This window comes from Vipera berus (assembly GCF_964194415.1).
Source record: "Vipera berus genome assembly, chromosome: 2".
Lineage (NCBI taxonomy): Eukaryota > Metazoa > Chordata > Lepidosauria > Squamata > Viperidae > Vipera > Vipera berus.
In genome coordinates, this window is record NC_138203.1 from 197,535,626 (window position 1) to 197,558,463 (window position 22,838).

Genomic DNA, 22,838 nt, shown 5'->3' on the forward strand with positions numbered 1-22,838 from the left:
TAACCTGATATGATTTTTTTGAAAAAAATAGTTTGCTTTTCATTCCTTTTTATATACAGCAAAAGAGCTTAGCAGTTTTTATTTTTGCTATAATTAAATTTTATTTTAGCACTTTAGCATATAAAGGAATCAACTATATATTTAAATGAGAAATTTAAAAACATTGAGCTCTACAAGTTACACATAATGATTTAAGAAGATGGACTTGTTTATATTACATTAACTTGTTGCATTAAAGTATATTTTATAAACACTAATACTGTAACTCCATTTATTTATTTATGCAACATATACATAAATGTATTATCATTTATTATATATATTCCATTTTCACAACCCTGAATTTATAAAACATGTATATTTTACAGTAATGATTTTTTGTTTTCTCAATTCCGGGGATTAGCTTTTGGGTTACCAGATCTAAACTGCAAAACTCCTGATGGCCACTAGGTGTCAGCAAACTGTTAGAATTATTTGTTATCTGGTAGGCATTTGGATTTCTACAACCTGGATTTTTAGCCTGTTGTATTCACACTAAGCATTCTCAAAATCAGAGGATTATGGTTTCCTCATTGAAATAGGTGAGATTTAAGTTAGTTATGACTCATATTAATATTATGACTAATTTAAATTCCATTGATTCAACTCTAAAAAGTAAACATGCATTCCAACAAATGTTCCAGTATTATTTTAATACTTCACTTTTTTCTTTTTCTCTTACGCTTAAGTCCACCTTCAACACCTTTTTGAACAAATTCACGGATAAATGCTTGGATATATATCATCATAATGGGAAAAAAAGAACTCAAAACGCAATGTAATTTGAGAGTATGAGAGACCATTTCTTAAGATATGTATTTTTTAATTTTTATTATAATCAAACACTAAAAGCAACTACCTTCTGCCTGAGCCACTAAAATTTAAATAGCAATAAAACTATAACATTTTACTATTAATTATTAATTATTATTAATACTGCATCGAAGAATCATAGAATGTAAAAGTTGGAAAGGACCGTGAAAATCATCCAACCCAGAATTAACTCCTTCAGCATCTTTGGCAAAAGGCAACTGTGTCTTTTTAAGCTCCGGGATTTTCCACTACTCCCAAGGTAGCCTGTTGTCAAGTAGATCTTTTTTTCCCCCTTGATGTCCCAAAGGTGCTTTTTTTCAAAAGGCAGCTGGACTTTCTTTGTTTCCCCCCCCCCCCCTTGAAGATGTTTCACTTCTCATCCAAGAAGTTTCTTCAGTTCTGAAGAAACTTCTTGGATGAAAACTGAAATGTCTTCAAGAGAAAAAACAAAAGTGCACTTGCCTTTTGAAAAAAAGCACCTTTGAGATAACCAGGACCTGGATGACTGAGAATCTCCATAGATATTTTTCTTGATATTTGGCACAAATCTACTGTCTTATAATTTAATTTTGTTGGTTCTTGCCCAGTCTTCTGGAACACCTCTAAACAATTCTGCCTGTGACAGTCCTTCAGATAACTGAAGGCAGCTGTCATGTCTCTCCATAGTTTACTCATCTTCAGGGTAAATACACTCAATACTGCCAACCGTTTGTTATACTTTTTCCTTCCTGACCCCTCATAATCTTGGTTTATTTATTTATTTTATTTATTTATTTTATTACATTTATATACCGCCCTTTCCCGAAGGACTCAGGGCGGTTTACAGAGTGATTAAAAACCAAAATACAAAAGTTAAAAACAAATTTAAAAAAATTACATTTGTCCCTGTATAAATAAAACCCCAGTTAAAATAAGATTAATCCTCAGCCTGGGCCAGAGAGCTCGAAGAGCCAGGTCTTCAGGCCCCGGCGGAATGAACGGAGGTCGGGGGCAGTCCTCAGCTCCACTGGCAGCTGGTTCCAAAGGGCAGGCGCCCCCACTGAGAAGGCCCTATCCCTGGGTGTTACCCGCCGGCAATCTCTTACCGGTGGCACCCTGAGAAGACCCTCCCTGTGGGACACTGTCCTTCTAAAAAGGAGCTGGATGCAGTCTGACTAGCCTGAAGTGAACAAGAATCATGATCAGATTTTTTTCAATGGTTATTGTTGGTATTCTAGAAATGCCTATTTTTCAAGAGTTTTCAGATGTATCTTCGACCAATAACCCATAATCAAGTTGTCGCTATATCCATTTTGGCATCCTGAGTAGAATTCAGCCTTAGTGGCTTTTCACTTAAGATTCATAGACATGAGCAGAACAAGCTTTAGTGCAATCTTCATCTTTGAGGATTGCCCCCTGCACATTAGCTGCGCCACCGTTTTAACAATAGAATTATATATTTATAAATGAATTCATGCTTTGAAGGGAGAATAAAACAAACCTACCCCAGAGCTATGTTTTGGGGTAGGGGTTATTATATTATCCTAACCCTCCTCCATTTGTTTGGTTTGGTTTGGTTACGATGCATCAGTGCATCAGTCCCAATTACTATTCTTGTCTGTCCTTATTTTTGCCAAGAACGAATGTTCTTAAGTTCTTGTTGTATTTTTATTATTATTATTGAAAAGATTAGAATGGACAATGTAAAATACAAAATAACAGGAAGAGACCTTGGAGGTTTTCTAGTCCAACCCCTGCTCAAGCAGGAGACCTTACACCATTCTGGACAAATGGCTGTCCAATCTCTTTTTAAAAATATCCAGCGATGGATCTCAATTCCTTGACACAATCAAAAAGCTTGGGAACACACTCTCTCTCACACAAAACAGTCCTAGGCAAAAGCATATAATAAGCAAAGGTGGTAATCAAATCCTTAAAAGGTATATAATATAATACAGTAGGTTTCTGTATTAACAAGATGGTAGAGGACAGGAAGGCCTGGAGGAACGTTGTCCACGGGGTCGCGATGGGTCGGACACGACTTCACAACTAACAACAACTGTATTAACAGCTTAATCACAAAGCCTATCAGGATTTATATAAAAGATGAGGGGATGTGAGAAGCAAACTAAGCTGGCACGGTGGCTTCTATTCGACTTTTTGTTTGCCTTTCATTCCCATCTTTCAGAAAGAATATATAGGTTCAACTAATTTGATAGAAAGATCAGTTTTGAACTGTTCCTTAATTTATTTTTCAGATGAAGGTAGAATATATCTTTATTGAAGTAGCACCATTTTTGCTGGATGGCCTAGTAAAAATTTAGAGTTCTCTTTAACATGTAAATGGGAAAGTGTACTGTTTTGCATTTTCTCCTAGGTCCTCTGAATGTAATGCACTCAACATTTATGGACACAATACAATTCCTAGGCAGTCCACTTCAAGGGTAGTTGAGCTCAGCATCACTTGTCAACGCTGCCATTTTCCCCAGATGTTTGATGTGCAGTAGCTGTATCTCCAGAGGCCTCTGTTGGAGCAGGGGGGACTCTAAATATGAGAACATGGATGAAAAAAATGGAGCATAACCAAAAAAAGTGAAATAACCTGCTATAATTCTTAGGCTATTAATAATTTCACAGCTTAGCACTCTTATGTCAATTTTGTCTGCACATCGGCTTCTTCGCAACCATAATGCTACCAAATGGAAAGGCTCAAGGGCACATTAATTGATAGTTGGGATCCATTACAACAGCAGAAAAGATTGGTGAGATTATATTACCTCCATTTGGTGGCAAAGTAGGGCTGCTATAGCGACTGCTAATTTATGAACTTAATTAAGCAGAGGGATCTCTTTTCAGAATGAGACAGGATGTCTTTATGACTGAAGGTTTCTGGGGGTGTTTTTCCCTCTGAACCTTTAGAGAAAAATCTAGTGCTAATGTGGAAATTTGATCCAATCGTACTAGTAGCCTGTTTGACAAAGCCAAGAGAAGGAAGTTTAGGGCAGACACATTTCCTTGATTAGGAGGACTGCTTCAAATACACCTATTTATCGATTAGGGTTCCCCTGCATAAGACATATAACAGAATAATCCTCTTGAAATTTGGACAAAAAACCTGGAGCCAAAATGAGAAGCTGTAAACTCTTTTTCTTAAAAAAAATTCACTGTCAAACTGTAAGTTCCCATGTACTGACTTCTAGTTCCAGCTTCAGATGCTATTAAATATGTAACTTCTATTAAACATGTTTCTAGACTACTTCAAAAACAGTAAAGTCCTCACATCCTGCATTTGCTTGAACTTACTCTACAAACAGAACACAGTATGAAGAGATGTGAGAAGAAGCTCAGTCAATGGTTCAATATTCTACAATGTTTTTATTAGATGTGACCAAGAGAGTGAAGGCTGCTAAGAGGCTGCACAGCATTGTTTTCAGTGTCCAGAGACAAAGGATCCCAATTTTGCTTTTTGGCTTAATGGAAATTTGAAGAAATGTGGCATTTCAAGAAATACAAGAGAGAATCATAGTGAGCCAAAAATACAAATTGCAGATTTGTTTGCTGCTATTTTCACACACTTGCAAATTAAAAAGATGTGACAAAAAAACCAACGACAATTAAGATGATACACATCTATTTAAAGAGGGAATGCAGTGAAAATGCACTGTCAGTTCACCACTTTTAATGCCATTCATTACTAGGGTTCTTTGAAAAAGACATTGTCATACAGTCGTCATCACTAGGTAAAATGCATGAAGAGAGGGGGAGTCTATACATTTATATTCTCAGGGTTCAGTGAAGTTGTATACTAAAGCATGTATAAGAAGACAAGCAAAAATAATTAAATTTAGTATAAACCACTGAATTGCAATGGATAAAGGAGAAAGTTAGTAATGTCACAACAATAGGTTGATACAACGTATTCATAAAGTGCATCCTTTTTAAAAATTTGGCTGCGTAATGATTTTTTCACCAAAATTTGATCTCTTTTATTTTGTAACCCATTGAAAACCATAGCTGTTGATCTGTGGGATGCTATCAATTTTCAGCTGGGCTATAAATAAAATGATCTGTTACCTTAGGTAACTATATAAACATTTGAAGTATAGTTTATCATATATTGTAAATTGGGATATATTACATAGATGGTTATTAGCAATCCAGAGAGAAAACTTTACTTTCTGAAGTATTTCTTTACCTGATTATTTATCACTTTTCCTTGAACTAGATAAAACTCATTGAGACCATTAAGAAACAAGAGAAGCATCAATATAGTTGTAGATTATGCAAGGTTTAGAGAAATAATCTTTAAAAATGACTGAAAGACCAAGCCAGAAAACAAAGTCCAAAAAAGCACTTAACAGGGACTTCTTTTGCTTAATAGCTCCAAAATGTGTAGTCCCCTTAAAAAGAGAGGAGCGTGGGGGGGGGGGGGAAGGAAGGAAATATTCTGATAAGACTTACCTGGGCCCTTTTAGTACATATTAGTAGACAGCACTCTTTTTTTCATTTCTAAAATTTCTGATTGGTCTTCAATAATCTATTAACATTTCTAAAAAAGCTAATAAAATTACCCTCTTGGAGGAAAAAAGTGATGAAGACTTAACTCAACAAAAAAGATCAGAACACATTCTGTCCAGCAACCAACAGCCAGATAAGCAGGGATTGACATCAGACAAACAATAAAGCAGAAAACAATACCCTTATTAAGGGAACTACTGAAGAGAAACCTACCACACCATCAACACAAGCAGGGAAAGCCACAGTATTTAAAGAGGGAGAAAACTCCACACTCACTAGCACTAATAATGTTACCCAGTCAGGACTGAAATCTCTGCAAGCAAATAAAACGAAGCTCAGAGAGCACCAGGGATTCCACAAACTCAACTTTCTAGCATTTGAACAAGCCATGGAATGAAATAGAAAGATTTAGCATTTAGCACATAATGGCGATGCAAGGATATTATGATTATTATTTAAGCTATAAACTTGCTGAACTACTTTTCTACTGCTTGGTTCAGATGAGGACACGTAAAAATGCATCATTTCAACAGGTGAAGCTTTGTGCAATTTTGAAAATTGTTTCTATGTTCTATAATCGTTACACGAGTAGAAATATTACTATCACTATGCTATAAATTTGCTGAACTAAATTAATTTTACAAAAATAATTATCACTGGTAATGAAAGATAGAATGGTAATGAAAGGTAGAAAAGAATATTTGTAGTTCAGGGTTGAACTGAGGCAGGTCCTTGGTGCTCTCTGAGATTGGTGGTTTTCACTGCTAAGTTGGGCATCATTTTGTGAGTTGACTTGTAAAACCAACATTGAAAGGCAAGCAGAAGCACAAGCAAAACACTGAAAAGACAAAGAGTTTCCAAAGTTTCCATGCCAAGTTAATGGAAATAAGAGAAACCAATGCAACGTAACAAAAATTACATATATTTTGTTCCTAAATCAGAAAAACTACATGAGAATTACAGCCAAGATACTTTGTTACTGTATTCTTACAAAATACACTGGGATTTTCCTTTTGTCTAAATAGGCTAGAAATATTTTTTATGAAAACTCCCACTATTTTTGGTCCACCATTTAAGAAGCCTGCTGCACCAATCTCACAATTGCTGATCTCGAGTGCTGATTCATAACAGAAAAAAAAGAATTCTGTAACATTATCACGTACATCAAACACAGACTTAGTGCCAACAATGTGGTAAAGTAGGCAGCCAATAAATTTAATAATACAAATAAATATGCAGAACTTACATAGAGGTGAAATAATTGTTTCTTAATAGGGATCCACTGGCCATTTAAGCTAGCAAACTAAACAGCAGCTGACAAATCAGATTTCAATAGAAGGAAGCATACTAGTTTCAAATATTAATAATACAACAAAGCTCTGGCATGTAATGCAATATAAATGTGTGCAAGAGTTGTCTCATTTTCAGACATACTCCCAATATCAAACTAATATTAAGCTGCCAAGCAAAGCTGGCAGAAGATTATACAGTACTTGCTGATCATCACTTCTTCTTGCAATAAATATAAGTATCCCCTCTGTGCTGTTCCAATCATCACTCAGGAACATAATGTTTAACATTAAGAGAATGTTCATTCTACACAAACAATTGAATTTGTGTATGTATCTGGAGAGACACTCACAGAGTACTGGAATAAGCATCAATAACCTATAGCAGTGATGGCGAACCTTTTAGAGACCGAGTGCCCAAACTGCAACCCAAAACCCACTTATTTATTGCCGGGTGCCAGGTGGGCATGGCCCAATGGGTGGGCGTGGCCCATTGGGTGGGCGTGGCTGCCGTGGTAATGGCAGATTGGATGGGACTAAAAAGTTCAATCAATCAATTCCAACTTTGCGAGATTTTTTTTTCCCATGAGAAGTTGAAAATGATTGATTGAACCTTTTTTTTCTTGCACACGGCGGCAGAGGCCTAAAGCAAAAAGGTTTTATAAAACCCAGCTGAAGGCCTGGGACTGGGGCAACGGCGCGCGTGCCGACAGAGAGGCGTCTGCATGCCACCTGTGGCACCCGTGCCATAGGTTCGCCACCACGGACCTATAGTTACAGAATCCTACTGACCTAACTATAGGAAGGAGATTAGGCAGCTGTGGACAATTCACGTGACTTAATAATATGGAATTAGTATCACTTTTCAAAAAAAGAAAAAGTGGGTTAACAATCAAATTTGAATGATCACTGCAGGTAAGAATTTTCTTTTAAATACTGTAAGCCCTCAAATTCTCAGGAGGGCAGGATTCAAGTGTGAGACAACATTTTCACCCTGAAGGAAACTAAGAGAACGGAGCAATTTAACATTTTGTCATCACTTTTCAACAAACAAAAACAAGACTTACAATTCTGACATGAGTTACCACATGAAGATGACATCAAAAAAATGGGAGAAAGAACTATAGAAATACACTAAAATTAAATGTATCTTTGGAAGGAACTCACTTAATTATGATTTTTACAAATTGATTCATGATCCATCTTTTCTAAAGTAAGCGCTAAACGTGTACTACCCTCCTTTGCAGGATTAGAATTTCATTTCTACCACAACAGTATGACATGTGAAAATTAAAAAAAAATGAAATGGATATCATGAGATTTTGCAGAACAAAAGTTATGTGTACAGTATTTTGTTTTTTTAATAGATTCCATTTTGAACGGCCCTTAATATTTTGTTTTGGTACAGAGAACCTCCAGTGAAAATTCATGGTGAACAAATGTCCCTGAAGGTGTTGAGACAGCACTAGAGATCAGTGCTTGGACAGTGAATTCTAGCTGGTGAAGTCTCTCCAGAAAAAGGAGAGATCATGAGATCACCCACTTGCATTTGGTGCAGCTGCTCCTAGTGAGTTGGTAGCAGGAACTGAGGTTTTTGCAGTTAGCTTGTGAATTGAGCAGCTAGGAGTTGAGGGATTCCAATCAAGTTCACAACCCTAACAAACTCTGTATGGACAGGAATCTCATTTCTTAACTACTTTCAAAAGAGAGATTTTCTGAGTAGCAGAATGAGAACATTCTTCTTTGTGTTATTATTTTTTCTGGATTACAAAAGAATAAAGAAAAGGAAACTAAGCAAAAAAAATTAAGAATATTTAAAATGGAAAAATGAGACGGTTATTTTGAAAGCTTAGTTTTTTGAACAAAAGAATCAGGACCTTTGTGGGGATGTTTTTTTGTTTACTATTAAAGAGTACAGATAACTAGTGGATTTTACAAAACAACAGATAAGGGTAATGTGAGCCAGATTGTGATGCTGTTTGTAACTATGCAGATGTTGACTGTGACACTGAGTGCACTTAGAGTTCCAGTTGACATAAAACTATTAAGGCACAGAAAGACAAAAAAAGAGGTGTGTGTGTGTGGGGGGGGAGAGCTAGCTTTTTCTTTTTTCCTTGTTTGAGACGTTTTCATTTCTGGATTATAACATAATGGGCCACATACAAGAGAAACAGCAAGAATGGAGGGGAGGAGAGAATCTCTAGAGCAATTTGCAGGGGGAGGAATTAGACCAGTTTTATTTTGGAAAATGTTTGAGCAACTGGGTATTAAATTAGCCGAATCACTTGATACAGTGATTGATAGCTTTTGGAAAAAAAGGAATGGAGGAAGGACTTGTAAAGATGGAAGAGGGGATGAAAGAAAAAATTAAGAAGATGGAAACTCCTCTAAAATAAATGCCTGAATAAGTAAAACAAATTAATGACTAAGTGGATTTGTTGGAGACTAAGACAGAAGTTATAGACTAAAAGTTGGAACTAGATAATTTGACTCTATGGAAAATGAGAGAGAGAAAATTTGTTTGAAATTTACGGCAATCCCAAAAGATTCTGTCAAAGATATTAGATTGTTAAAGTCTTTAGCAAAATTATTTAGGTTGGGTTGAAGAGTATGCAGAGCAGAAATTGATAAAGTATATACAACATAAAATTTACAAAAATAAAAATACTATAATCTGTAAGCCACCCAGAGTTGTCTTACAGAGGGGAAGGGTGGCCTAAAAATTTAACACTCTAGATGATTGGCTCAAAATCCAGATGGATCTTGACAGACTTAAACCTTGGGTCCTAATTAACAAAATGAAATTCAATGTAGAGAAAAGTAAAGTCTTACACTTAGGGGGAAAAAACCAAAAGTACAATAGACAAACAATGAAATATGAGCCAGCAGTATGCAACAGCAGTCAAAAAAGCCAATGTAATCCTAAATTGCATTAACAGAGGGATTCAATCAAAATCATGTGAGATACTAATAGCAGTCTACAAAACCTTAGTAAGAATACTGCATCCAGATTTGGTCACCAAACTATAAAAAGATGTTGAAGCTCTAGAAAGAGTACAGAGAAGAGCAACAAAGATGATTAGCGGACTAGAGGCTAAAACATATGAAGAACGGAGCAGGAACTGGGCATGACTACTCTACTGAAGAGAAGGACCAGGGATGACATGATAGTAGTGTTCCAATATTTGAGTGGCTGTCACAGAAAGGAGGGGGTCAACCTATTTTCTAAAGCACCTGAAGGCCAGACAAGGAAAGTGAATGGAAACTGATCAAGGAGAGATTCAACCTAGAAATAAGGAGGAATCTTCTGACAGTGAGAACAATAAACCAAAATGGAATAGTTTGTCTACAGATGTGGGTGTGTGCTTCATCACTACAAGCTTTCAAGAAGACACTGGACAGCCATCTGTCAGAAATGGTATAGGGTCTACTGCTTAAGCAGGGAGTTGGACTAGATCAGGGGTCGGCAAACTGAAAAAGCAAAAGAGCCACTGGGAACCGGTTCCATCACACATAAAAAAAAGTGGGAGCTGCGCACGTGCATCCACGCACGTGCATGCGCATAAAACAAAATGTTTTGCGCATGCGCAAAGGATTGTTTTTGCGCATGCACGCACGTGGATACATGCGCGCGGTTCCACTTTTTTTATCTGGACGCACCTGCATGCCAGCGGCAATGGGTCTCCGTGGTGACGGGCGCTGGGTTGCGGCGCCACCTTCAGCCCGGGCGTCGCCGGGGCCACCCCCAGGACCTCCAAACTGCCGCCTGACCTCCGCCCGAACACCAGCAGGTCTTGACACAGGTGTTCGGGCGGAGCTGCGCGCGCACCTCTCCAAAGGTTTGGAGAGGTGCACGCACAGCTCCGCCCGAACAGCGGTTTGGAGACCTGCTGGTGCTGGTTTAGAAAGCTGCTGCGGGCCGCGGCAGCTTTCTAAACTGGCACCAGCAGGTCTCCAAACCGCACCTCCGCCCGAACACCAGCAGGTCTCGACACGGGTGTTCGGGCAGAGGTGCGCGCGCAGCTCCGCCCGAACAGCGGTTTGGAGACCTGCTGGTGCCGGTTTAGAAAGCTGCTGCGGGCCACGGCAGCTTTCTAAACCGGCACCAGCAGGTCTCCAAACCGCACCTCCGCCCGAACACCAGCAGGTCTCCAAACGGGTGTTCGGGCGGAGGTGCGAGAGAGGTGCGCGCGCAGCTCTCCAAACCTTTGGAGTGGTGCACGCGCACCTCCTCCCGTTCGGAGAGGTGCGTGCACACCGGGCGACTGGGAGCCGCATACGGCTCCAGAGCCGTGGGTTGCCGACCCGTGGACTAGATGACCTATAAGGTCTCTTCCAACTCTGTTACTCTATTCTATTCTATTTAATAAATAAAATAAGAAACATTCCAAGGGATGTTTTCATGCACTTTATCAGGAAGACAAGAGATTAAATTTTGCAGAAGTCTTTTATGTCCAAGACTGAAGATTGTTAATGCTGATATAACTACTCTTAAATAAATTCTTACTATAATTTTGCATAAGAGAAAAGAATATTCCTTTTGCCTGAGAGATTAAAGCATCAAAAGTTCCTATTCGATGGGACAAATGGAAGGTGTGATTTTTACTTTCTAAACAACAGAAGTTTTGATTAAATTCTGTCCAGAAAGTGAGGGAATTTCTAGAAAAAATCAGATGAATTGGAGGAAATTCAAATAGAGTTGTCACAGAATACACAAAAACTCCAATAGAGGCAACAGGAAAATCAGAGGGATGAACTTGTACTAGGTGCTACAGCTATGGCCTTTTATAATTTTTTGGCTTGATTATGGATTACAGGTGCTTAATGTGGAATATAAATGGAATAAATGCTCTGCCAAAGAGAGAAAAATATGTTATTATTCAAAAAATATTTTGGTGGTGTTGTGCAATGCTGCTGGGACTTCCTGTGGCTTTGTGCTGCACTGCCGGGCCAGGCTGGGGTGGTTCTGCTTTAGTTGCAATGCAGCTCAAGGCTCTTCTGCAGTCCAGATCTGTGGTACACCAAGAAGCTCGAATTGCAGCTTATTTTTCCCTTTCCTCCCTGCATTTGCACATATGTATCCCTCACCGTCTTTATTGCCCTTCTTGAGGTTGCACATTGCCCTCATTGCAGGCCCCTAACTCATAAACAACTTGCATTAGCCTCCTCCCCCCCAGGAGCTCTTCCACTCATCTGCAGCACACCCACATCACATTTTGCAACTGTATTGCTGAGCAGTAGAAATTCCTGCTCCAACTGAGATCATAAGTTGAGGACTACTGCATGTAGGATCAGAGATGGATTACGAAGAGATGTATAACAATAAGGAAAATATAAAAAAGAAAAACTAGGAATGGTGCCTGGACCAGATGGATACTCAGATTGTTTTTATAAATATTTTGAGGATAAACTTGTGCAACTTTTAAAAAACACAATGAAGTCTATCCTACAGGGAGGACAATTGCCAAAGAGTGCAAAGAAGCCATTAATATCTAAAAAAAGGACAGGATTTGACTTTAACAAGGGTCTACAGGTAGATCTCATTATTGAATAATAACCACAAGCTCTTCACAACAATTCTAATTGATAGACTGAAAATAATTTTGTGCAAGATTTATGCATGACCATCAGCACAGATTTTTTTTAAAAAAAGTCAGTTAAACAACAATGTTAGACGTGTCTTGGGCATTCAGGAATATCTGGAGCAACTTAATGAAAAACAAGCCACACTGATTTTTTTTAGATGCAGAGAAAGTCTTTGATAATTTGGGCTTTCTTGTTCAAGGTTTTGGAAAATATGACTTTTGGAAAGAACTTTATAAGAACAATTTTAAGCCATTCATGAAACGGCTTTACACATCATAAACAGCAGAAATAATGATCAATTCAGATCTAACAAACCCTGTGATATGCAAAAAGGAACAAGTCAGGGATGCCTATTGTCCTCTGTCTTGTTTATTTTGGTTCTTGAAACACTAAATAGTGATATAAAGCAAGAGGATTGTAGGATTGAAGATTTTAAAAAAGAGGTTAAAAGTAAGGGTTTTTGCAGATGACTTGGTGTTGGGTCTAGAAAATATCTTGAATGGATATGAAATATAAATGGGCAAATTAGAAGAATATGGTGCATTAGCAGGTTTCAAGACTAATAAACAGAACACAAAGATCTTAATAAAAATGTGAAAATAATAGATTAAATAGTATTGATGAATAGAAGGGGTTTTTAGATTAAAGAAAATAAATACCTGTGTATCACTCTGATAATTATGAACTGTATATTATTCCAAAATAACTATGTTAAGACATGGAATGAAGTTTAAAAAGATATCTTAAGATGGGAAAAATTACAACCATCATTGCTGGAGAGAATTTCTGTGATAAATTGTCTTACCTTGAATTGCATTTTTGATTCAGACAATACCTGTTTTGACAACTGATGTACAACTGAAACACTGGCAGATATATTTACATATATCTAAATTTGTGTGAAGGAGGAAAAAAACCACGAGTTAAATATAAGGCATTACAAGATGCAAATGAAAGAAGAGGACTGATTTACCTGATTTGATATAGTATTTTGCAGCTTGGTGTTTGATTTGGATGAATGAAGAAGAGATTAGGAGTTAGAAGGACATGACATGAGATTTGGATGGCATGGGTATTTGCGGTACAATAAAGACAAGTTTTATACAGATTTTAAAAATCATTATGTTAAATGTGCCATACTGAGAATAAGGAATAGATACAAACCCAAGTTGCACCTGAAAACACCTTTGTGGATCTCAGCACAAGAAGCATTTTGTAGGTGAGAAATAATAGGCAAACACAAATGGCTAACTTATCACGAGACACCAGTATTCTGTCAAGGAGAATGTAAAATGAAATCAAGAAAAGAACTGATTGCAGAGGGATGGTGTTGTCAATGTTCTCTACCAGGTGGCTTGGGGACCCAATGGGAGAGCTTCATCCTGGAGGTGGCTGACTAATTAAATTCCATCCTACCTCCCCTTTTCTTCCGTCTGGCTCCCCTCTGCCATCTTGTATCTATGATTCCATCTGTTAATGTTTTTTATCTGCTGAGTTTTTTATGATGGATGGATTTAATGTTTTTCATTGTTTCTATGTTGTAAGCCACCCAAAGACATTGGATATGAGATGGATGGCAAATAAATCCAATTAATCAATTAATTAATAAGGCTGAAAGAGTTGAAATTATGTTATGTTATAATCTTAAGGAGAATTTTTAAAAGGATGTACTACTGACACTATGTATGTTACCAAACAAATTGTTTAGAATGTATAAAGTCACTTCAAATTTATGTAGCAAGTGTGAAGAACGGGATGGGACATTTTACCTCCAATTTCATATGTTTGATGAAACTGTAAAAAAGCTAGAAAATTTAAACATATGCATAAACTGATTCAGAGGATTTTAAAAGATTAATATCCAATTGAGGCCAGACATTTTTCTTTTGGGATTTATGAATAAACAGTTGGAATGATGATGGAACTTGCTGACACGGCTAAATTGACTTCTTCGACCAGGGAAAAGGCAAATAATTACATTTATTGCTGACTGGAAACCCCTTGTAGATTTTTTTTTCTGTGGAACAGAAAAATATAAACTTATGATTTATAGTTTTGATGATTAGATAGGATAGATTAAAGAAGGAAGACAGTTATGTTGTAACCATAGAGTAAGAGGCAAATTTATAACTGTACTTATAATTGCTCTAAAGAAGATTAGAAGCTACCCATCTATATCTTTTTTTCTTTCATTTCCCCCTTTCCTGCACTTTTAGCTTTCTCTTTGATTTCTTTCTCTTTCTTTACTTATTCTTTCAGTTTGAATTAGTTTTTAATATTCCTTTTGGGAAAAAAACCTTTAATAACAATTATATAAAATATTTTGATGGTGCACAGATCTATCCTCTCTTGCTTCTAATTCCTATTTCAGCAAAACCACTTAACAGAATATCTCTTTCAGGCCAAATTCTTTGATTCATCTATCTGACAGAAGAAAGCTGGAGAAAATTAGAAATGAAAACTAAAGCTTAGTGTCCCGCAGATTAATGTTGCATTTCAGTTTTATTCTTTGGTAAACAGGAAAAGATTTTTAAAAATGATGCTCTATTTTCTGTGGTTTGGCTAGCCAGAATTTTCTTAAAATAAATAGCCAAGTGAAAGGAAAAAGAAGCACATGTACAGGCCTCAGTTAACCCTTCAAGAGATGAGCTTTAAGAAGAATATGTCTACTCAAAGAGAATAGAAACTTAACCATAACAATTAGATTTCATTTGCTATCTTACATTATTTCACTGTCTCCACGGCTTATATTATGTTCTAAACAAAAACAGTTATTGTTAACAGTTGCAGTTGCACTTGAGATTTTGAATTAGAACATTTCTGATTGTTTGGATATTATTATTTACCAGTAATCTCTTGATTACCAACTAGTAGATTACAAATACTATGTAGCAGCTCTCTTGTTACTATTTGCCTTGCTTGCAACTACTGTAGAGATTAAAAACTGAACAGTTTGTAACAGTTTAACCACTGGTGAAAAATAGTTTTACTACTGATGTCACTGTATTCTGTTTAGCATTTGGTACTTTATTCAGATATCCTGTGTATTATAGAAGCAGCTAAATCATAAAGTAAATACAACTTTGCTACTCAATTTGACTAGGTGTGTTTTCTAGATGCTAAATATTCAAACCCTTCTTTTAAACAAATGAAAGTGCAATAAATCACATTGTGTTCCCTTTGATATTTGGTATCATTATTTTTAATTGCCTAGAGTTCTTGAGGAGCTGAGTGGTCTTAGAAACATGATAAATAAATAAAATGCTGAAGTTGTAATTTTTTTCAGGAAAAATGGTGACTGCGCTACAACTGCAAGGCAAGAAACAAAGTGGTTGGAAAACGGATCTGTTTAGACGTCTGTCTTCAAACATCTCCCTGATATATACCACATGGAAATTCAAGGAAGCACTTGACTCCTCATAGCCATTTCTCTTAGTGAAGCACTAATGAAGGGACCAAACAGGAGTAGAATGACAAGTGCTATGTTCTTTCATGGATACTTGACCCAAGTAGCTAAAATAAAACATAATAGAAGAAATTAAGACAAGAAGAACAGTTACTTTCCTTCTTGACTTCATGATAGTGGGAGTGGTTGAAGAAAAATAAAGTGAAATATTAAGAGCTTCCTGGTTTGTCTTTTACTTGCCCCATTCTCTCAGGAGTGAAATAAGGGCAAAGGCAAACAACAGAAATGATGAAAATTGCAGCCATCATAGTATTAGGAATATTAATTAATCAATGGTTGTGTATATACCTGCTACCACAAATTAGTCCCAACACATGTGAGGATTATAAAACTCAGAATTCTCAAATGGCATGGCCATCACTTTTAGAAACTTCCAGGCTGAGCATAAGCATTGATTAATAATATACCATCATAGATTGGTAGTCAAGGTAGCTAATTTAACCAAAATAATACTAAAATATTCATCATTGTTTTTGCTGTAAACTTATTAATCACAAAAGCACATATTGTCAGTAATAAAGCAGATTGACTAAGTCACAAAAAATGAATTTCCAACTAATAAGCATTAAATTGATTAGCTTGCAGATGTCTTGAGAAATAAAAAGTCTTCGTTTTCTGGAAGGTCAGAAATGAAGACTGAGGAAATGTCTAAAGGAAAATAAGTTTCTAGTCTAGAAATGCTTAGCATAAAAGAAGCCACATTTATTCACTTAACTCAAGTTTACACTGCTCTGCCGCAGCAGACTTCCATAAAATAGCTAATAAAACCAATAATTTGTTTTTTAGCTTCCTCTGAAAAGGTTGGATTTTTCGTAAGGGTCTAGGGTGGATTGTAACCTGAGCAAAGGTACAGATCTTTGTGCATGTTGTGTTCCTATACAAGCTGTCAAGACAACTGTTCTGATTTGCCCTGAGGTCAAAATGTCCAGCAATTTGAAACGTATCAAAACAATATTAAACTGATCTACAAGCTAATAAATTCACCTGGACCATCAGCTAACACAACAACATATCCTAAGGTTTAAGTTTATAGCAATTCATAAAATTTGCTTATTTATCTGACTGAAAAATACAACCAAAATTATACCGATCAATCTCTTGCTCATTTGGCTTAACAATTTGCAACTATTTCCTACAGAGAAACATGTAAAACTGCATCCAATGAAATGAAGTGGAAGTCTGCTATTATTTTTTGTAAAAACATAAAAGAAAAAGTCATAATCCATAAGATAATCACCTTTTAAAACTGTTATTCAAAAACCAGCTTCTGAAGATAAAAAGCAATAGATTTATAATCGGGAACAGAATGCCATAAATGAACTAGACTGGTGATAATGTACCTGAAGAAACTATGGTAGATTATATCTGAAGGGTATTGAGTTACCACAATGGTTCAATGAAAAGGTATTTCACAACATAATTCATGGCTCAGTACCTTTAAAATGATCCATCATTCCTCAAAGATTAAACTGACAAAGTACTGACAAGTCAAGTCCTATATTTGCTATTACAGTATAATTACAGTATAAACCTAAAGAACATTCTATCTAGTATAACTTATAATGCTTAAAAAGGAAAGTTTCTTGCTGTAAACAATTATTGTCTATGATTCCTGCAGAATGCTATAGAACAGTTGGTAAAGCTCTTAATTTACATATTCCACATTTACACACCACTCAAAAGAGACAACAAAAAAACAAGAAGGAACAAAACAAGACCAGAATGTATCCTCTCCAGTAGCCACAACTCAGATAAGCAGGGATTAACACCAGACAAACAATCAATTGTCCAATCAAGGAGCTTCCAAGAAGAAAAGCACACCCTCATCAACACTGGTAGAGTAAGTTACTGAATATAAATAAGGTAATGAAAGTAACACCTGCAAGCAAAAAGGAAACAGTCAAGCTAGAGAGCACCAAGGACTTCACAAAGCCTCTCAATATTTTGGACAACAGGTATGGGTTGATACCCTGGTCACCTCTAGAGGACAACTCTGATCAGACTGATGAACAAAGGCAATCCTACTATCACAGATCTTCTAAATACTAGGAATCTTCTTAAAATAAAGTAGTCAATTTTTTGTAGCATCAAATAGCACTTACAATGTCAGGGTTTAATATAGTGCTTATTTGTCAACTTTGAATATGCCATTAATGTCATCAAATCAACTGTCAAAGGCAGGCATGTCAAACTTGCAACGTCACGTGAACGTCGCGCAATGTACTGGGACTTTTCCCCCTTTGCCAGCAATGGGGTGGGCACGGTTTCAGCAGGCCGGCAGTTTGACATGCCTGATCTAAGGCTTTTCCAAAAGAAGAATGGATACAATTATGTTATCAGAAAAAGCAGTAGGTCTCCTCAGGATATCATTCATTTATAGCTGTATATATAAATCATCATTTCTCAGAACATTCTCTCTGCCAGATCAAGGCTATAGGCAACAAAGCATTTGGAGAGTATCATAAGAGTCTTAATTGTTTATGCAAGTAGAGGATACATTAACCTAGGAATTCCTGAATCACATGAAGAGATAATTAGTCTACTACACAATAAGTACTATCCAGAAGATAGAGAGAAAAGGAATTCTATTTTAAGGAATATGTCTTTCATTTGTATATTTTTGAAGGGTATCTGAGAACCTTCAAAACATAAAAAAAGTATCACAATCAAAAGTTGGATATATCAACATTAGCAAACCTTCAGTATACAGAACATTTCTGTAGGCAAATCAACCTTACTGGGCTATCATTCATTTCTTTCATGGCACACAATCTTAAAATATTGCTGTGGATACTGATTTCCTGGGATAATACAGAATTATTTTAGAAAGAAGATCTCTTACAGAGTACGATAAATCAAGAAGAGGATTTTACTTGATCACTTGGAGATAAGAAAAATGGCTGTTAGAATTGTCCTGACAAAAAAACTGGATCTGAACGGATATTGTGTAAACATAATTAGACCTCTAAATATTCCGTTTGTGACAGAATGTCTCCTGAGATTGCACAGATATTGGGGTAAAAAAAAAGGAAAGACTGCTTCTTAGAAGAACGCTACTTCCTGGATCAATATTTAAGAGAACCATATTTTAATAAAAAACTGAACAGCTGGAAATAACTCTGCTTTTGTCTGACTGGTTTTATGCTCATTAGAGATTCACATTGACACATGTTAAGTAACTCAGATCCAGCACTCAAAAAGAGAAACAGAACTTTAAAAACAAGTTAAACTTTCAGATAGAAAAATAAAAATTTGGCAACAGTCCCTCTTGCAAGTTATCCATCTCAATCAGGATGGCTAGCAAGGGAACTTTTTTCCTTACATCCTAAGTTGCAACTGAACTCTACTTTCAGGCATCTTTAAAGCAATCTGTCCTGAACAAATATCTAAATACCCTGCAAGTTACTTTTCCTGTGCATTTATTATAGATTGCTGGTTGATCCAATTTGGGATGAGAGTAAATAATCAAGATATTAATAGAATAACTGATTTGACTCACCCCCATGCTATCAATAAAAATAGCTCCAGTTAAAGATGCATGATGACTCTTGAGTAAGTGAATTTCTATATATTAGCTCTTATAGTAAAACAATAGACTTGAAAGTCCCCAAAACCAAAGAGAGGAGAAGAGAGAAATGCCTCCACCATCAACCCCTTAAGTTACATAAGAGAATGAGCCGAGATCCTTCCAGAGGCCACAAGCTTAGATTTCCCCCCCCACAATCACAATTAGGTGAGGCAATTATACATCAGCTGAATATGTCTCAGCCCCTTTTTTGCAATTAATGAGATTGTTATATAAATATGGTTAGAGATGTCTCTCATTGTCAGGTGTTCTCTGAATTAAAATAAACTTCATGCCAATATCAATGTTATGATTCTTTGAATAAAATAATTCAATATTTGATCTTGATTAATACAGAGAACTAAGACTGGAAGGGATCTGAAGCTTCAAAGACTAGTTCTTAATAATGGTCACAATATTCAGGTCTGACGTGCCTGAAGAACAAAACACACACAATATCTGTGATTTCTAATAGGTTGTTGAATATAAAATCCAATGCTTCTCTGGTTTGCCTGAAATGTGCCAAAAAAAGCAGAATAAAGTACAACAAGGTGCTTAGCATGTATTCCATGTAAACCTTTCACTTTCCCAAGTTCACCTTTGCTTCAGGTATTCATTTTAAATGGACTTAAATGGACTCCAGAAGATGGTAGAGGACAGGAAGGCCTGGAGGAACGTTGTCCATAGGGTCGGGATGGGTCAGACACGACTTCGCAGCTAACAACAACAACAACAATTCATTTTGTGGCCTTGGCACAAGTATCAAGTTGAATTGCACGTAATCAATAATCTCTTATCAAGGCAGCCTAAGAACTATCTTCTGATGGTCAGTTTTCATAGATTAGAAGATTTCCTGCATGCCTATGCATTCTTCAGTCAACACATACAAATAGGAGCACAGAGTTAATCATTAAACCCAACATCTGGAACTACTATCTCTATGACACTTTTACGTCTAAAATTTTATCACAATGTTCCTTGGAATTTCTTTTTCTGCCTCTGGGATAAATTCAAAAGCCCGGATCGCAATTGTTTCTACTGCCACCAGATAAAGGGCCCTTTTCCCTTCACCAGGTAGATCGTTCAACCTTCTTTACTGCGATAAAAACATTCAAGGGAAAGGAACAGCACATACCTTAACCACCTCCTGGTTACACTTCAGCACCTCTTAGAAGGACAGAGCCTTGGTGTACTTGTGACTAGCAAGGCTAAAAAATGAGACAGAGTTGCTGGCTGACAGGCTGCCTATAGAATCCTCTTAGATGGCTTCACATCTTATCATTTCTGATCTCAGTGAGACAACACTGTGAGAAGACTGGCAGAGCTCTGTGCTTGTCAAGAAGTCTGGACTGATTTTCAAAACCCTTCAGAGATGCATCTCTGTATAGAACAGAGGTGCTACTCTTAGCCTTTCAATTTTCCTACCAAAGAATGGAGGGGCCCATTATGACTACTTAAATAAGTATTGGAGAACTGGGGGGCCAATTGACTTTTTGTTATGGAACTGAGGAGGAAGCTTCCATTTAGTTCTCATATAGTTACAGCAGAGCTGCTTTTTTAAGTGATCGTTAAAGTTGCCCTTTAAGTGGAAGTTAAAAGTTGCCCTCTCTTCTTACCATTGTGGGTCCTGAGAATTTCAAATCTATGAAAGGTTGTTTTTTCTCCATCTCTCTCTCTCTCTCTCTCTCTCTCTCTCTCTCTCTCTCTCTCTCTCTCTCTCTCTCTCTCTCTCTCTCTCTCTGTGTGTGTGTGTGTGTGTGTATGTGTGTATCAAAAATGGGATAAGTCAAATAGAAGAATTCGGAATAAGTTGTACCTTGCTGAAGTCAGACATCAATAGTTTTTAAACCAAACTGAAAAGCCCTCTTCTTTCAGACAGGTTCAGTAATATTACGCTTGTACATCAGTTTGATATGCCTGTTTTATCTGGCTCAGAGGTTTGTTCTCCCAGTGACTATTGCTAACTCTTTCTCTAAACTGAGACCTTGTTAAGTTCAAAGGGTCTCTGTCAAAAACCTATTGAATCAACATTAAGTGGCAGCAGCTCTGCTCCTTGGAGAGATTTGGTGCAACTTGATCTTGCCTGTCACCCTGAGCAAGAGGCTAATTATGAAATACATAAGAGAAGAAAAAGGGGTTTTGACTGCTTAACAAACTTTGGTGCTTTATGAAAACCTCAGATTCTAGATATAGTAAACTCCAGCACCACTTCAAAAGCCATCTATCAATGTAATGTTATAGTATCCACTCAAGTGTTCTCTTTTTCAGTAGTCTTATATAATATATTGAGCATACTTTTTTTTCCTGATAGCAGAAAGACATTCTGCTTAAGTCTCTCTCTCTCTCTCTCTCTCTCTCTCTCTCTCTCTCTCTCTCTCTCTCTCTCTCTCTCTCTCTCTCTCTCTCTCTCTCTCTCTCTCTCTCTCTCTCTCTCCCCCCCCTCTCTGTGTGTGTGTGTGTGTGTGTGCTGAATATATAGAAAGGTTTCAGCAAGTCTTCCTGGAATACCATAGCATTTGTGGGAAGATTAAATAGAACTTAAGAAATACTTTGGAATACAAAGGTTCCAGTCTCACTATCAGACAAAAAAAAATCAGTATAGATTTCTGTAATTAAATTAAGGAAGCTACAGCAACACAACAGAGAAGTTGTTTCCAAAAGGAAAACATTTTTTTTAAAAAAATCAAATCTTCATTTACGATCTTAGAAAACAAAAAAATCCTTCTACTGACATCTCAGTGGCTTTTGATACCATCGATCATGATATCCTGCTGCGATGGCTCGAGGGCTTGGGAGTGGGAGGCACTGTTTTACGGTGGTTCTCCTCCTACCTCTCTGGCAGCTCGCAGTTTGTATTGGCAGGGGGACATAGATCTACCCTGAAGCCCCTCACTTGTGGAGTGCCTCAGGGGTCAGTTCTCTCCCCCCTCCTGTTTAACATCTATATGAAGCCGCTGGGTGAGATCATCCGTGGCTTTGGGGTGAGGTATCACCAATATGCGGATGATACCCAGTTATTCATCTCCACCCCGAACCAACCCAGTGATGCCCTTGACGTGATGTCCCGGTGCCTGGAGGCAGTGCGGGTCTGGATGGGAAGGAACAGGCTCAGGCTCAACCCCTCCAAGACCAAGTGGCTCTGGATACCGGCATCTCATGTTGTTCAACTAGTTCCTTCTCTTTTAATGGGGGGAGGTATTGCCCCCCTCAGAAAGGACTCGCAACTTGGGTGTCCTCCTGGATTCACGGCTCAACTTGGAAGATCATTTAACGGCTGTGACCAGGCAGGCCTTCGCACAGGTTCGCCTAGTGCACCAGTTGTGCCCCTTTTTGGACCGAGATACCCTATGCACTCATGCCCTCGTCACCTCTTGCCTGGACTACTGCAATGCTCTTTACATGGGGCTGCCCTTGAAGAGCACCCTGAGGCTTCAACTGGTGCAAAATGTGGCCGCGCAGGTGCTCATGGGAGTATCTCGGTATTCCCATGTTACACCATTCCTGCGTGAGCTGCATTGGCTTCCGGTTGCCCTCCGGGTGCAATTCAAGGTGTTGGTAATAACCTTTAAAGCCCTGCATGGCT

The 22,838-nt window shown here is 37.4% G+C and overlaps 1 protein-coding gene across 3 annotated transcripts in view; it reads right to left on the minus strand.

Moving 5' to 3' along the window:
- Positions 1 to 22,838, minus strand: part of ARHGAP26 (Rho GTPase activating protein 26) — a 282,090-nt gene that overhangs the window by 46,249 nt on the left and 213,003 nt on the right. Inside the window, exon 21 of one of the 3 annotated variants that reach the window (XM_081317347.1) lies at positions 3,146 to 3,376. The exons of the other annotated variants lie outside the window; for them this stretch is intronic. Within the exon in view, the coding sequence (XP_081173473.1) occupies positions 3,292 to 3,376 (85 nt within the window). The 3' untranslated portion in view covers positions 3,146 to 3,291. Of the gene's footprint in view, positions 1 to 3,145; positions 3,377 to 22,838 lie in introns of those variants that run through there. 3 annotated transcript variants of the gene reach the window in all.